General features: G+C 42.1%; 1 protein-coding gene and 1 pseudogene across 1 annotated transcript; both read left to right on the forward strand.

Moving 5' to 3' along the window:
- The first annotated feature begins 2,138 nt into the window (after nucleotides 1–2,138).
- LOC125528670 (disease resistance protein RPM1-like) lies at nucleotides 2,139–9,525 on the forward strand. The gene is made up of 6 exons (XM_048693112.1): nucleotides 2,139–2,501; nucleotides 4,121–4,201; nucleotides 4,291–5,394; nucleotides 5,489–5,587; nucleotides 5,969–6,712; nucleotides 7,369–9,525. Exons 3-6 carry the CDS (start codon nucleotides 4,306–4,308, stop codon nucleotides 8,905–8,907), a joined length of 3,471 nt encoding a protein of 1,156 aa, XP_048549069.1. The 5' UTR covers nucleotides 2,139–2,501; nucleotides 4,121–4,201; nucleotides 4,291–4,305; the 3' UTR covers nucleotides 8,908–9,525.
- On the forward strand, nucleotides 9,082–15,666 carry LOC125528669 (annotated as a pseudogene).
- Nucleotides 15,667–17,009: the final 1,343 nt, after the last annotated feature.

Raw genomic sequence — 17,009 nt, forward strand, 5'->3', positions numbered from 1 at the left:
TACAGACGTAGACACTCATACATACACGTATACGTACACTCATCCTTATGAACGCAGACACGCACAACTTACTTATGAGCACCTCTGAGAGACTGAGTCGGCAGAAGCATATTTTAGTGCCTGAAGATAATCATCTTCAGATTGACAAAGTCATCACAGACGCCTTCGTTGTCAATGGGAACATCTCCTCCCACTGAATGCCCGTGTGCACAGGTTGATAACTAGTACTTAATTACGATTGGAATGTCAAGAAATTTCATGGAGAGTATAAACCTTTTTATTGAAATAAAACTGATGCAACCAATTTTGTTGGCACATAGTACCAAATATCATATGGGTTGTTCACCGGTCACCATCATATCAAATATACAGAGAGGCAATTCGTCATCAGTTAACATCTCATCACGTATGGCCAAAATGCTTATCATAATGTGGATGGTTAGAGCAATTAACTTGTTGTGATCTATAATTTGTTTGTATTCTTGTTGTTTAGGCAGAGCGGTTGTGGCATCAGCTGCCTTGGTATAATTAGTAATTGCATGATGCTTGAGTTAATCATATCCGGTTCAATCAAATTACTAGTGTCCATCCAAGAAAATATTGTTGAGTTAATCATGTTGGTCCAATTATTTTTCCTTCAAATTTCTAACTCACATATTAGAGTTCCATCATTAAGACATGGAGGTGGCTGCTTGGTTTTCTGAATATCAGCATTATCTCTTGATCCAAAATTAACCAACAATACTAAGAGCAGAGTCATGGAGGTGGCGGTGGTTACCACTGCCCGTGCTAAAAAAAAAAAACTAGCCTTTGGACCGTCGAAAAGGCACCCAACGACATGAATTTTTTTATCTTGTTCATAATGCAAAATGCATTAAAAGAAATATACAAATGAAAAAATCACCAAAAAAATCTAAAAATGAAAAGTTTAGCCCTTGATCTGGCCTCTGGGGGACCCTCATTAAAGTTTATAATGTGAAAGATGCGAGATCAGGTTCTATTGTTGAACCTGACTAAGTCTATTTGTCACAAAATAAATATGACACAAAACCAGGACATTTTTTCATTTTGTGCTTATGATTTATTTCACAAAAAAGTATGTATAATAAGATCATGTCAAATATTTTGAAATATGTTAGAAATTAATCATATTATGTAAGATTGCATTAAATGTTATTGCATCCATGTTATAGATCTTGTGTGACAAAAAAACTGGTAGACATGACAATAGTCAAATACTAAGTTACGGTGTCCGTTCTCTAATCTTTTTAACTTCTTAATAAGAAACCATGAAAGAGAATTGAAGAGGCTTAAAAACCAAATCTTTTAGCCAACACAATCACACGAATCTCCGCAAGAAAAACACGTTCACAAAAATGCAAAGTTCATAAAGCCTAGGTGAAGTATTGTTTTTCCAGGAGGAGTTAAGCATCAAGAAACTACGTTATAAAATGTACTTAGATGTTCGTGTTTCTCCAATCGTCTCCGTGTCCCTTTTTGGGTGATAGTACTACTTTTCTTTTTAACTGATATCCATACATGTAGCTTCCATATCTCATATAATTCATCTTAAATACGGATGGGTGCTCTAGACATCTAGAAGATGCTAGGGTATCATATATAGATACTCTACCATCTACCAGTGTTGTAGTTTTGTACTACTCATTATCAACTTTTGTCTCTACCGTGTTCAAAAAATAATAATGCTCAGTCATAATTGCGCGTCAACTCTTGTATAGAATACCCTTTTAAATTTTGTAAATTCATTAATTATTGTACATGATCATATCGTGAACGTACTAGATTGCTATATGCACAACTAAGGATGTGAATATCATACATCTCAAAAAAAAAGGATGTGAATATCATATGTGATGGTATATATGATTAAATTTCTTACCGACATCGCTTAATCTATAATTTTTCTTATTTTTATAATTCTTGGATACTTGATATTTCAACGCACCTTATATTTTTCATATATATTTGGTAGTATTATGACTCTAATAAATCTCCTTATGCATATTCTCTTTTTAGAATTTAGTTTACTACTTGAAATTCTTGAGTATCCACGCTATTAATTGTCGAAAAAAAGAGAAGAGGATCCACGCTATTACGTGACATGTGGTGTACAGTGATCCATCGAGAGAAGCGTAAACACGAAACATACGCTTTCACATCGCGAAGGCGTAAGGCCAGGGTCAGCTTCCCTCGGGCACATAGTTATCATTCATTCCCAAATCACTGTGATCGGCGGCGGTAGGGGCGTAGGGCGGCGGCGGCGGAGCCTAGAGGCGAGGCTTGGTGGCGGCGCCCCATGGCAGTCGGACGGAGGGCTCGGGTGGTCGGATTGCGGTGGCGACCTGACTGCGGCCGGTAGTTCGGATTGCATCGTGGCTTCGGTGGTCGGGTCGCGGCGAAGCACGGCGGCGGAGGCTTCTGTGTGAAGGCCGACATGGTCGCAGCCTCCCGCGAGCTCCCCACCCACCTCGGCACTGAAGGTACAGCTCCTGTTTTACATTGCGCATTACTACCGTTAGCAGAGTCGATTTGCTTTGGCGTTGTCGCGAATAAGTAATATCTAGCTAAACTACTCGCGTTGGTAAAATTACTACACCTCCTCTCCACAGTTTTTCTGCGACCGAAGATTAAAATCAGACCCAGCTAAACTGATCCCAAAGTCAGGTCGTAAAACTAAAAACAGTCGGTTGGTAAAATTAAGCCAATCTCTGCCTCTTGGCGTTGTCGACATTGGGACTGGCCATGTGGAAAAATAAGCTCAGAGCCAAATTAAGTTGGTCGACAGCCATGTGGGCAACTACTAATCTCAAAGTTAAATTTAACTAGGCTTGATAGATGCAAACCACCTCAAGGCTTAACCGCCTGCCTCGCTGTTACCTGGAGTAATCATCAGCGATTATGCTATCTAGACTTATGCAGCCAGTCTTCTTGCATCTCTAATTCTCTATATACCTGCAATTGTGCAGATGCTATGGGCGCCGGATGTGGTGACCCTATCTGTTTGCTAGACTTATCTGCAGTAAATAGTATACTCACTCTTTTCAGCAAATACCGCAATAAATGCTTTGAGTACTTGTTTGTTTGCTACACAAAAACAGTGCAGTAAAGGATAAGGATTCAGCCTCCTCAAGTCAGTTGCTGTGTCAAATATGTTCGCTCTATTCAAGAAGTGACACTTGTTTGTTTTTTCAAGGGTTCTTCACCAGTCACCTTCAGATCAAACCTGCAGAGAGCCAATTCATCATAAGTTAACATTCCATCACCGCCGGCCAGCAAACTTTTCATTGTTAATCGGGTGGTTGGAATGATTAATTAGTCCGTAGTACTAGTACGAACCTTGATTTGTCTGTTTTCCTGTCGTTTAGGCAGAGTGGTTGTGCCATGTGCTGTCTCACTGTATTTAATGGTTACTTGATGCTTCAGTTAATTATATCCAATTCAATCAAATTGCTAGTGCCCCTCCAAGAAAATATGTCTGACACCCAGCATGGTGGTCAATCTTTTTCCATATAAATTCTAACTTGCGTGTGAGAGTTCTGTCATTAAGCCATCCTAGGCTGCTTGGTCTTCTGAATAGCAACATTTTCTCTCGTTCTTAAAGTCAGGGATCAAAATTGTACCAATAGTCAGGTTTTAAAGTTAAACAAATATCTGCCTCTTGGCATTGTCGACATGGGATTGGCCGTGTGGACAACTAATCTCGAAGCCAAATTAAGTTGGTGAACAGCCAGCTTTGGACATTACCGTTGCCGCTGCGGCAATGTTTGCTGTGTAGAACATTATCGCTGCGGCAAATTGTTGCAGAGTCCTAGTGATTCTGTTCTGTATTTCCACATAATAGTAGTATGTATCAAATCAGATGCAGCTTAACCCATTCCAAATCAGGTCGTAGGATTAAGATAGTCAGTCAGGTCATGCCACCAAGTTAAACTGAAGGATGAATAAAAATGAGAAACAGTACGTTAAATATAGTGAGACAGCACAGTTACACAGCCAGTTGTGCCGTCCCATTACACACCCAGTTAAACTAATCTTAAAGGCAACATGAGCTGGGATTGGGCATGTGGGTGCGTATGATGGTGCTAAATTACTTTGTTAGGACCCCAGAGCACATGATGGTGCTTCGAGCCTTGCAATGAAGAAGAAGAAAAATGCCAACTTGACATAAGCCTTGTACCTGGTATGGATTCCCTTTACTAATCCACCCGCCCTTGTTAGCTGCTAGCTCAACTCATATCTGCCATTAACACCAACACCTCCACATCACAGCGAGGAAGCAGAGCCATGGAGGCGACGGGGGTGAGCTTAGGGAAGGCCGCACTAGGCGGCGCCTTGAGCTACGCCAGTTCCAAGGTGGCCGAGGAGGTCGCCCTGCAGCTCGGCGTCGAGCGTGATGTGAACTTCATCAGGGACGAGCTGCAGATGATGCAGTCGTTCCTGATGACGGCTGATGAGGAGCAAAGCCAGAACAAGGTGCTCACCACTTGGGTGCGACAGATCGGAGTCCTCGCGTACAAAGTGGAGGACAGCCTCATGGATTTCGGCCTCCACTCAGAGAAAAAGCCATTTTTGGGGTGCATTCCCCGTGACCCAGGTGATCGACGCCGCATCGCCAAGGAGGTGAAGGAGCTGAGGACCAAGGTAGAGGACGTGAGCGACAGGAACTTGCGGTACCGCCTCATCAAGGAGAGATCACGCTCCAAGCTTACCGCAGCAGAGGAGCAGGCCCGCATTGCTGCTACGGCAATGTTTGGCATCAAGGAAGCGAAGCTTGACATCGATAAAGTGAGGATTGCCACCTTCGAACAGGAAAGATCATCAGAGGTGGACCTTTGCAAACTGATTACCAGCAACGCTGTAGACCTTAGGGTGATCTCCGTGTGGGGAACTAGCGGTGATGTCGGGAAGACGTCCTCCATCAAGGAGGTTTATGATGACCCAGAGGTATTGAAGAGGTTTGGATTCTTTGCTTGGATTAGATTGATGCATCCTTTCAATCCACAAGAGTTCCTCTGGAGCATGGTAAGGCAATTTTATGAAAATTCCCGCGATGAGGTTGGAAAGGCAGAACAAGAAACAAGTGTCGGGGCTAATGTTCTTTCCAAGATGGAGAAAATGGATCAGAGTGATTTAATCCGTGTGTTTAATGCACAGTTGTGTAGCAATAGCTACCTGGTTGTCATAAATGATCTGTCCACAATAGAAGAGTGGCATTGCATTAAGAAGTACTTTCCTGACAATAAGAAACAAAGTAGAATCATCGTTTCCACACAGCAAGTTGAAATTGCAAGCTTGTGCCCGGAGAAACCGTACCAAGTTTCTGAGTTAAAGCAGTTCTCATCTGATCAAACTATTTTTTTGTTCCACAAGAAGGTAGATCTTTTTCTTGTCTTGGTTTCTGTTATAAATTTGTTTCTGTTTGCCTATGGATAATTAATTATCGTTTTCATTTCGTGTTTAACTGCAGGATTCAGAGGAGCAGGCCGGCATGGGCAGTTTGAGTGTGGTAATGTTTGAGATCAATGAAGAAGCAATGGATGCTGATGCGGAAATGGAAAAACTGAAGGTGGGACTCCGCCAGCTGGTCGAGATTCTAAATTTAGATTACATGTTTACGGGCTATATTTGGGCTGTAGAAATGTTCGGTAGTTTGTCTCTTTTATCCTCACACACGCACACACACTGAAATTGTACCTAGTCAAATTTGATACCATAAACATCTGTGTATGGAGCTACCTGCTAATCCTGATGCTCAAAGATATTTAACAAACTTAAAAAATGCTGGCAAATAAATTGAGACATGTCGAGACTTGCCTCTCATTAGAATTTATGCTAACTGAAAGCATACACATGAAAATCCTCAATATTTAAAGACATGCAGATAGTCTATATGTGAAAATTTTATAACACAAGTACATAAATTCTGAAAGATCTGTTTTTTGTTCAGGCTATGCATGAGTCATGTTCTGCTGAGCCCATTTCGGACTCAAACAACGCTACTACTACTGAGAAAAACATGGCAATGCTCCCCGGTGAAATACATGAGGAAGACGAAGAACCTAAGAATGCAGGTGAAGAAAAAGTTCATAACTCAACTGCTAGAAAGAAGGCTAATCGCGACAGGACGCTAGCACTAGCTGATGAAGTGCTCTGTGGGCGAGAAAAAGAGACATTTGATATTATCAAATTAGTTGGCCAACCAGACAACAATCAAGGCTGTAAGGTGATCTCAGTTTGGGGAACTGACGGTATTGGAAAAACCACTTTTGTCCGACACATCTACCAAAGCCCGCAGCTTGGTGGATGGAAGCGTGCCTGGGCCACTGCATCACGTCCTTTTAACCATGAAGTACTCCTTAGAACTTTGGCTTTCCAGCTTCTGTATACTATTCAAGAAGATCCTGCCGAATCAACTAGAGAGCAACAGAAAAGCATATCTGTGATGAAACTTAAAGAGCTGAAGGAGGAGCTGGCTCGGTTACTGAAATTGCAAAGGTGTCTTATTGTTCTTGATGATATATCATCCGCTCTTGAATGGGATGTTATCAAATCGTGTTTGGATAATGCTGGAAGGATCATCGTCACCACAAGAGAAGAAAATATTGCTAGACATTGTTCAAGAGTATACAAGAACATCTACAGTCTTGATGGTCTGAAAGATGATGCGGCACTCGACCTCTTCATAAAGAAGGTACTTTCATAATCTTTGGGCCTGTCAGGGCGTTTTCCTCATTGTGTATGGGTCCTGCTGTATTTGGCCTGCGTTGTGGAGAACGCCCCGGCAGGACAAAGATGAGCACACAAGACACCATGTCCATGGTGTAAAGATATTGAACCACCAACCAAGGCCAACAACCGTGATGCCGCACAAAACCTCACTTTTTTTTTACCTCCTGTAAGATATGAGATGTAGGTCTTAGAAAATGCAGAAAGTACTTGAAAATTTGTATTTGTGATTTTTTTTGAATGTATAGAAAATGTTCTTTCACTTTGAATTGTAATAGTCTCCAGGATTACAATGTTTAGTGCTCACCTGAGTGCATATTTGAGTGTTCACGATCGTGCTCCTAGGTACACTTTGAATTGTAATAGTCTCCAGGATTACAATGTTTAGTGCTTACCAAAATACAAGGATATTCCAATGCCTAGTGATGCCAACATATGTTGCGGATTACAAGTTCAATATCCCTTCTAGTAACAAAATGGGAATTTGAACAAAAAATGTTAAATCAAAGGAGAGATAATTCTTAGTAATTGCCTTGCAGAAACCACAAGTTCATATTATTTCATATTCTTAATTTAGCAATGGTAATTCTTAATCCAAATAGTTACCTTTTGCCCATGCAGGTATTCAAATACAACATTGAAAATAATAAGTTGGGCCCAGTTATGAGGGAGGAAGCAAGAGCTACCCTGCAGAAATGCGCTGGACTTCCCCTTGCAATATCAACTATCGGTGAATTCCTAGCCACTAAGAGAAAAACTGATGTTGAATGGAGAATGATGAATGATTGTATTAACACTGAATTGGACATGAATCCTGAACTTAGGACAACAGTTCTTATGAGGAGAACAATAAAGACAACTCTTATGAGGAACTTCAATAGTTTGCCATACCATCTCAAGTTTGCTTTCTTATACTTGTCCATCTTTCCAGAAAATCACAGAATTAGGTGGGGTCGCTTGGTGAGGCGGTGGATTGCAGAGGGATACTCAAGGGATATGCATGGCATGGCTGCAGCTGAACTTTGTCAGACATACTTTGATGAGCTCCTGAATAGGAATATGATCCTGCCAAAGGAAGGGGTAGACCATTACAGTCAGAAAATCAAGTATTGCCAACTTCATGATATCATCGGTGAAATATTCATCTCAAAGGCTAGGGAGGAAAACCTTGTTTTCACACTGGAGGAAGGATGCTGTTTGAGCGACACAGAAGTTGCAATACGTCATCTTGTCATAGGCTACAACTGGAAAAGGGATGAAAGTGTGTTGCCAAGCATGCTAGACTTGTCACATGTACGGTCATTGACCGTGTTCGGAGAGTGGAGACCCTTTTTCATATCCGATAATATGAGGTTCCTCCGGGTGCTCGACTTGGAAGACACATCAGGGTTAAGAGATCATCATCTTGATCAAATTGGGCAGCTTCGTCACCTCAAGTACCTTTCTCTACGAGGATGTCACAACATTTTATGCCTGCCTAGTTCCTTGTGCAATTTGAGGAACCTCGAAACACTGGATGTTAGAGGTACACGTATTTATGAGTTGCCAACAACAATCACCAATCTTCAGAAGCTCCAACACCTCCGTGCAGATGGTTATCAGAACAGTGATAATGTCAAGGGAGAGGATGACATAGTTAACAAGTATGAAGGTTACACCGATCGTTTCTCTGCATGTCAAACATGTCATCTTTTCTTGAGACCACACATGTTAGATGCTGGTTTGAACAGGCATGACATTTTCAATATATGCCGCTTCAAGAAGGTAGACGTAGGTGGTGTTGTACTTCCTAGAGGGATTGATAAATTGAAGGCCCTTCACGCACTAGGTGTTGTCGATGTTTCTCATAGAAATGGAAAGGCAACTCTAAAAGAGCTTGGAAAGCTTAGTCAACTGCGTAAGCTCAAAGTTGCTGGCATGAGGTACAGAAACAGCACTGAGTTATGGTCTGCCATTGCTGGTCACAATCAACTTCTATCTTTGTCAGTTGAAGCAGAGGAAGAGGGCTGTCAGTTAGATGGTTGTTTCAGTGAGGGTTTGGTGCCACCGAGCAGCCTGGAGAGCCTCACTCTCGTTGGTCATCTAGTCAGTGCAACAGAATGGACCCATAAGCTTCAGAATCTCTCCAAGTTGGTGCTAGAGAGCAGCAGATTGGATTGAGATGATGACATACAAACCATCGGGTTTCTACCAAAACTTGCAGTTCTACGCCTGAAATATAATTCGTTTATTGGGACACAGCTCTGTTTCGAGAGATCATATTTCCCGAGTCTTATGGTTCTGGAGTTCGATGGATTAAACAGCCTGGAGTGGATGCTGTTTGAAGAAGGCGTAATGCCTAAGCTCGAGCTGCTACAAGTTGGTGGGTGCTCAAAGCTGAATGCATTCTCCGGGCTGCCAGGCCTCACAAGTCTCAAGGAAATTCAGTTGGCTAGGCATGGTGTCCCTGAAAATGTGACCAAACAGGTGCAGAAGCAGGTGGCGGAAGTGCGTGGGTGCAGTGGCAGACATGGTCTGCCATTGCTGGTCACAATCAACAGGTCAGGGTGAATATTATTGTTTGTGTATATCTCTGGACATGTATGTTTCCATCCGATTGGTGTTGTGTACTTGCTCCTGCATTATACAATACTGTGGGGATTGTGACTCTGGTACTACTAGATACCGTTCGTATTTGTATGTGTGCTTGCTTGTTTATCTTTACTGATTGCTGATTCATATCAATACAAGTTGCTATGGCCAGTGAATTTAATTTAAAAGACAAAGGATACCGCAATGCTGACATCTGAAGATGCCTGTTCTCCCAATTGAATTTTAGTATTTCATAGCTGTTTCTCTGGTATAGTCTGGTGGTTACTCCCAGCTCTACTAATCTGTGGATTTACTTTTTCATTTTACATTTGGTTGAGATAGAAAGCTTTCCAGAATTACTAATTGATGTATTTGTTACGTAATAAAAAACGATCTTGCATATGCATGGCACTGGGCCGAATACAGCAGTACTAATACATAGCACTTCCTTTGATGTCCTTTACATTCATAGAAAAATCACTGCTGAGTCACTTGTGATGCATTTCCTTTGTCGTGGTATCACTGAATGTGATGCAACACCATATAAACATTGATTGCAGCCAAGATAAGACTTCCGCTCTCGAAAGCGCCTTTCTGCTCCCGAGCTCATTTGAGCTCGGTGAACAGTAAAATCGAAAAAAAATCAAAAAAATTCAAAAAATTCCAAATTTTTTTGGGAGAAACATTGACAAAAGTTCTAATTTCTTGCAAAAATTCATCATGAAATCACATTCCTGTAAAGCGTGGCAAAAAAACAAATTCAGTGCTCCAAAATGCTTTTGAAAGTAGCTTTTTCAGAGTACTGATTTTGTTTTTTTTGCCACGCCTTCTAGAAATGTGATTTCATGGCGAATTTTTGCAAGCACTTAGAACTTTTGTCAATGTTTCTCCCAAAAAAAAACTGGACTTTTTTTTAAAAAAATTGATTTAGTTTTGATTTTACTGTTCACCCGAGCTCATTTGAGCTCGGGTGCAGAAACTCTGCGTCCCTTCCGCTCTTCTATTTTTCAAGGAAGAAGAATACATAGCACTGCATGAGTCATAGCTCTAAAAAGATCAGCAAATATCTATTAACTTCCCAGTTCACAAACTTATGACTGATTCTCTGAAGTAGGGTCATTCCAGCCATAATATGTACTTCTTCTGTCGGGGTTTATCGCCCCCCTTGTAATTTGGGTCAAAATTTGAGTTTATTCCAGATTTATTTAGGCATCACTTCAGTTTGAACGTTGGACCACTGAAGTATCAAACTCTGTCCTCGTGTATGCTGTAGCATCAGTCTGAACATTGACGTCCAAACTTGTTATACATCCCATATGTTCTCAACAAATAAAAGTAAACTACATCAAATGGATTGAGCAAAATATGATGGCGTCCATTGCACTAACACACATGTGTCACCAGCCGTCACTTATTTCACACACGACATAAATTGCGAAACTCCTTTGGCCATGTATTTGAGACAAGAAGTTAAGGTGCTAACTGGGAATTGATCCGTACCCCACAGCCTCTGTGTGATTTCTTCCAACGAAGCCACACATTATATCTCTGGCTGTCCTGAAGTTATGGCTCCATTCCTTGTAAGATCAGGGGTGTTTCAAGTTAATGATTTTCATTCAGAACTTTCAGACAAAAGCGAAGTAAAAGCTGGAAGGGAAAACTAGTGTTAGCACGCGTACCGTACGAAGCCTCACATCATCATCTGCTGTTCTACTATCTCATTACCATCCGATCTTCTCGCTTGAACTTTGGACACATGAATATCCAGAACCTCTTTAATTTTGCAACTGCCTCTGCTCCACCGATTGAAACTAGTTCAGGAAACCAACTGATATCCAATTCCTTAAGTGATGCAAGATTACTGAGCCAAAGAATGGATGTTACGCCCGGTCATCCACTCATGTTCAGTGACACAAGGGATTTGAGGTTTTCTATGCACCCAGGGACACATGCAGAGTAATCCCCACATTCCGCCAATGTGAGAGTTTGGAGAGATGATGGTAACACCAATCCTCTTTGCCAGTTCAAGATTGGGCATTCACTAACACTCAATTTTTCCAGACAACGAAAATTATGAAACCGTGCTGTTGGTAGTGATATTAAGCCCTTGCAATACATAATACGTATTCTCTTGATGGTTGGTACATAATCTGGATGCAGAAAATTGTCAAGGCTTGATAAATTTTGGCAGAAAAGTAACTCCAGCTCTGTCAGGGACCGAGAAATACCAATGCTATCATCAATCTTGTCAAGCAAAGCGGGTATCTCGTTTAAATTTATGTTCTGCGGCTGAAAGCAGATTGGGAGAGAGAGACCTGGATAATCCTCAAGTGTAGAGATCTGGGACTGGTAAGGGGTTGCAGAGCTCGAAGCACTTCTATTGAATTCTGCTCCACGATTTCAGACCTGGTAGCATCTGACCACTGCAGCGTCAACTTGTTAAGATATTTCTTCTTCTTCAGTTCTCCTTCTGCTGCATGGTCCTTACTTAGCATATGAGCATTACTTATTAATATATATCCACGAAACTGGTTCAAATTTTTTATTAATATAAGTCCTTGTGCCGGCTTATCGGCTAGATCAGTGCTACACCCAAGATGGTATGAAAATCCTTATGTTTCAAATCTCCGTAAATTGCTCAAGTTACCGAAATCTTGGCAAACTTTCTATCTTGCATGTTTTGAATTCTAAAATCTGCAGATTATAGAGCCAACAGAAACTTGAAGGATTGCTTTCATAACGGTTCAACCGATATAGATCTTCGTAGAATATGTAGGACCCAATATGGGCATCCAGGTTACGCTATTGGTTATTGACCAAAGAGGAGTCTCGGTCATGAGATTTGTGCCGGCTTGCTGAATTCCAGGCAGGCGTCATGGTGGATTCATGTGAATGGTAGCAGTCTTGGATGCTGTGAGCGGATCCTCCTGATGTTGCGGTGTGTTGGAGCCTGCATGGGTGGGTGGACCGACAATGGCCATGGGAAGTCTGCTGGTACCTGGTGGTGTTGCCGTAGATTTGGCGGAAGCCGGGGTAACAGCAAGCATGTTGCTGCTCTCATGTGAGCCCCGACTGACGACTTTCTGAATCTGCGGAACATCGTCTAGCTTGCAGGTTCACGCCTGCTCCATGTCATCCTGGCGACGTGGCTTGATTGCTTGTTTTGGCTGGTGGTTGAGTGTGTTGCCGGTGCATGGATGATGAAGCACTGGTTGTTTGCATCATGAGGCGGCAAGCAGATGGCATCTTGTGTCTTAGGAGTTCGTTGCATAGATTTAGGTACGGCTTTGTGTGGCATCTAGATCGTCGGCCACAATTGGTGGTTCCGCATATTTACACCGTGGACACGGCGTCTTGCGTGCTCATCTTGGGTCTACTGGGTCTTCCTCCTCATTATATAGACATGGGTCATGCCGTATTTGGCCTACTTGGTGGGAGGATACACCTCGATGTGTGCCTTTGTCGATGGTGTGAGGCTGTGAGCTGGTGATTTGCCGCCGTTGATGGCCGCTGTCTTCCCTCAAGTTGGGGCAGCCCAACTTTGCCCCTCTTTGCGGAGCTAGTTTGTCTTGTCCTGAGACATGCTCCCTCCGTTCCTAAATATAAAGTCTTTTTAGACATTTCAAATGGACTACAACATACGGATGTATGTAGACATATTTTAGAGTGTTGATTCATTCATTTTGCTCCGTATGTAGTCACTTGTTGGAATCTCTAAAAAGACTTATATTTGGTAAAGGAGGGAGTACGTTTTGGCGGGTATATGTCACACTGGATGTGTGTGGAAGGCATTAAGCCCATTGTTAGTTTGGTGGAGTGTCAACTGTAATGAGCGCCTAGCAGTTATAACATGTTGTCCTTTCTGTTGGTTTTTGGTTGTAATGGCTTGTAAATTATTCCTTTCTATCTATGCAACATGTTGCAATACTTTCGCGCTTTGTTGGAAACAAATTTGAAGAATTAACGTATCAATTTTGTTGCACTCAAAATTTGTTCCCAAATGCCACAGAAATTCAACAAAGATTTTCTTGATATTGTAATTGGGTATCTCCTTGGAGCAATCAACTCACATTCATTCTTGCCCTGCGCAACGTTGTTTTTAAATGTTTTGCCTCCTTGTGCGATTGTGTCAGTTGCAACATCAGATGTTCTCACTATACCTAGGCAGTGATACTTATTTGTTTATCGAAAGTTGGTGAAGTAGCTAAATTACTTTTTTAGGAGCGATTACTTTTTTCCTGGTATTGTTTGGAGGTAAAAATGTGCAAAGTTCTTAAAAAAATGTGAATGCACAAAGTAGTTGAAGATGTGTATTTGAGACTTGTTCAGATTTTTGTAAGTACAGTTTTTTTACTTGGAGTATCTCTTGGGTGCGTTTGAATTGTCTCAATCATGCTCCCAGGTGCAAAATGTTAGTTCCAACAAAACTGTTAGGTCAAAGGTGGAGAGGTATTCTTCATAGTAAATTTATCATTAGCCTCAGAGCTTTGGCTTCCTGAAACCACAAGTTGAAGATAGGACAAACAAGTTCATGCTATTCATACTCTTAATTTAGCAACAGTAATTCGTAATCCAAATATTTAACTTTATCAAATTATGTCCATTGCAGGTATTCAAGAACAGTATTGAAAAAAATGATTTCGCCCCAGCTATGTTGGAGCAAGCAAGGCTTACCCTACCAAAATGTGATGGACTTCCCTTGCAATATCAACTATCGGCGGATTTCTAGCCACGAAACCAAAAACTGCTACTGAATGGAAGAAGATGAATGATAATATTAGCACTGAATTGGTGATAAATCCTGAACTTAGGGCAATAAAGACAATTCTTATGAGGAGCTATGATGGTTTGCCATACCATCTCAAGGCTGCTTTCTTATACCTGTCCATATTTCCAGAAGACCACATAATTAGGTGGGGTCGCTTGGTTAGGCGTTGGATTGCAGAGGGTTACTCAAGGGATATGCATGGCATGAGTGCAATTGAACTTTGTCGGAGGTACTTTGATGAGCTGATGGATAGGAGTATCATCCTGCCAGGGGAAGAAATAGACCAGTACAGTAGGAAAAATAATTCTTTCCAACTTCATGATATGATCCGTGAAATATGCATCTCAAAGGCTAGGGAGGAAAACCTTGTTTTCACGCTGGAGGAAGGATGTTGTTTGAGCGAAACACAAGGTGCAATACGGCATCTTGTGATAGGCAGCAACTGGAAAAGGGATAAGGATGTGTTGGAGAGCATGCTGGATTTGTCACATGTACGGTCATTGACCGTGTTCGGAGAGTGGAGATCGTTTTTCATTTCTGACAATATGAGGTTCCTCCGAGTGCTTGACTTAGAAGACACATTGGAGTTATGAAATCGTCATCTTGATAAAATCGGGCAGCTCCTTCACCTCAAGTACCTTTCTGTACGAGGATGTCGCAGGATTTCATGCCTGCCTAATTCTTTGGGGAATTTGAGGCACCTTGAAACACTGGATTTTAGAGGTACACGTTTAGGTGTGTTGCCAAAAACATTCACCAATCTTCGGAAGCTACAGCACCTTCGTGGAGATTCTCTTTTCTTGAAACCACAAGTTTTAGATGCTTGTTTGAACAGGCATGATCTATTCAATCTGTACCGCTTCTCTGGAGGGATTGCTAACCTGAAGGCTCTTCACACACTAGGTAATGTATTTGTTTGTCGTGGCAATGGAAAGGCCACTGTAAAAAAACTCGGAGAGCTTACTCAGCTGCGTAAGCTGAAAGTGAAAGGTATCAACGACAAAGGCAGCTATGAGTTATGGTCTGCCATTGCTGGTCACAGTCAACTCCTATCTGTGTCAGTTGAAAGTCAGTTAGGTGATGTACTAGATGGCTGTTTAGGTAAGGGTTTGACACCACCAATCCGCCTGGAGAGCCTCACTCTGGATGGTAGGCTAGGGAAAGCAACAGAATGGATCGGTAAGCTTCAGAATCTCTCCAAGCTGGTGCTGGAGCATAGCAACCTGAAGCAAGATGATGATGCCATACAAGTCCTTGGGTTTCTACCAAATCTTGCAGTTTTACGCCTGAAGACTTGTTCGTTCGAGGGGACAAAGCTCCATTTCCAGAGCTCATCTTTCCTGAACCTCGTGGTACTGGAACTCTATGTATTAGAGAACCTCCAGTTGGTGCAGTTTAAAGAAGGCACAATGCCTAGGCTCGAGCTGCTGCATGTTGGTGGGTGCCAAGAGCTGAATGCATTCTCGGGGCTGGCAGCCCTCAAAAGCCTCAAGGGAATTCGGTTGGAAGGTAGTTATCGGACTCCCGTCAGTGAAACATTGAAGAAAGAGGTGGAGAGGCAGGCAGCGGAGCATAATTAAGAATCAAGTCAGAGTGAATGAATCTTACTGACTAAACTCTGCGCGCGCGCGCGCGCGTGTGTGTGTGTCACTCTCTCTGCGTGTGCACACGTGTGTGTGCGTGTGCGTGTGTGTGTCTCTGTCTCTGTGTGTGTTTACGCGCTTGTATCCCCCGAAAGTGGAATAGCGAACTGAAGCAAGATGATGCTATACAAACCCTTGTGTTTCTACCAAATCTTGCAGTTCTACGGCTGAAGAAGGGTTAGTTCATGGGGAGACAGCTCCATTTCCAGAGCTCATCTTTCCCGATTCTCATGGTGCTGGATCTCAGTTGTTTAGAATATCTCGAGTCGGTGGTGTTTGAAGATACGATGCCTAAGCTGGAGCTCATACAAGTTGGTCTGTGCTGGGAACTGAATGCAGTCTCCTGGCTGCCAGCCCTCAAAAGCCTAAAGGAAATTCAGTTGGACTGTAATCTACAAGAAAGTGTGAAGGCAGTGGTGCAGAGGCAGGTCGCAGAACATATGAAGCAAGTCAGAGTGAATCTTCTTGACTAAACATTCTGTTAAACATTCATACATGTGTATTCTGTTAAACATTTCATACATATTTATAGTGAAGACGTTTGCTCACAAGCGGCTAAATTCAAATTTAATTTCACAACTCGTTCTGTCACCTGACTTTCTTTTACCAACGGCATGCGGCAATAATCAGAACAAAAGGCATCATGCAGACAAATCACAAATAAATTCTAAGACCAACATACTACGAATTACAGAAAATTTCCGGAACCTATGACCGAACCTTTGAATCCGGTTCATTATAATAGAGCACGCATCAACCAAAACTGCAATTCGACACATGCACATTCTCCATTGCAACGTGCTCAGGCCAATGATCCTAATCTTGAATCTGAAGAAATGATTTACCACCTGTTCTAAAACTTAAAATATTTCTTCATCTTTCTTCGATGATAAACCGCCTTCATTAACTTTTCGTGTGTCCTCTTACTCGCATTCTGCATGTGCATCCTTATCTCATAAGGCGGCCCTTACAACTAAGCGAGAACAATTGAAACAGAACACACAGGCGTGATGTTGAAGGGAATAGAGAGCCGAGCACCTCTGCCATCGTGTTGCCGAAATCCTCCTCTTGATGCCTCAGCTTCTCATGAATCCTCCCGTGCTTCCTGTACCTGACATTTAGTTTTAATCAAGCAATTCTTGTCCTATACACGCAGTACGGACTGCATGAAAGAACAACCAGCCAGCTAAAACTGTCTTTCTCCTTTGTTCTTCAGAGCAAAACCATTGGATGAACCACTTTTTTTTTTTGAATTTTCAACCGGGGGGGGGGGGGGGGGC

Source organism: Triticum urartu, unplaced genomic scaffold, assembly GCF_003073215.2.
Source record: "Triticum urartu cultivar G1812 unplaced genomic scaffold, Tu2.1 TuUngrouped_contig_5028, whole genome shotgun sequence".
Classification (NCBI taxonomy): Eukaryota; Viridiplantae; Streptophyta; class Magnoliopsida; order Poales; family Poaceae; genus Triticum; species Triticum urartu.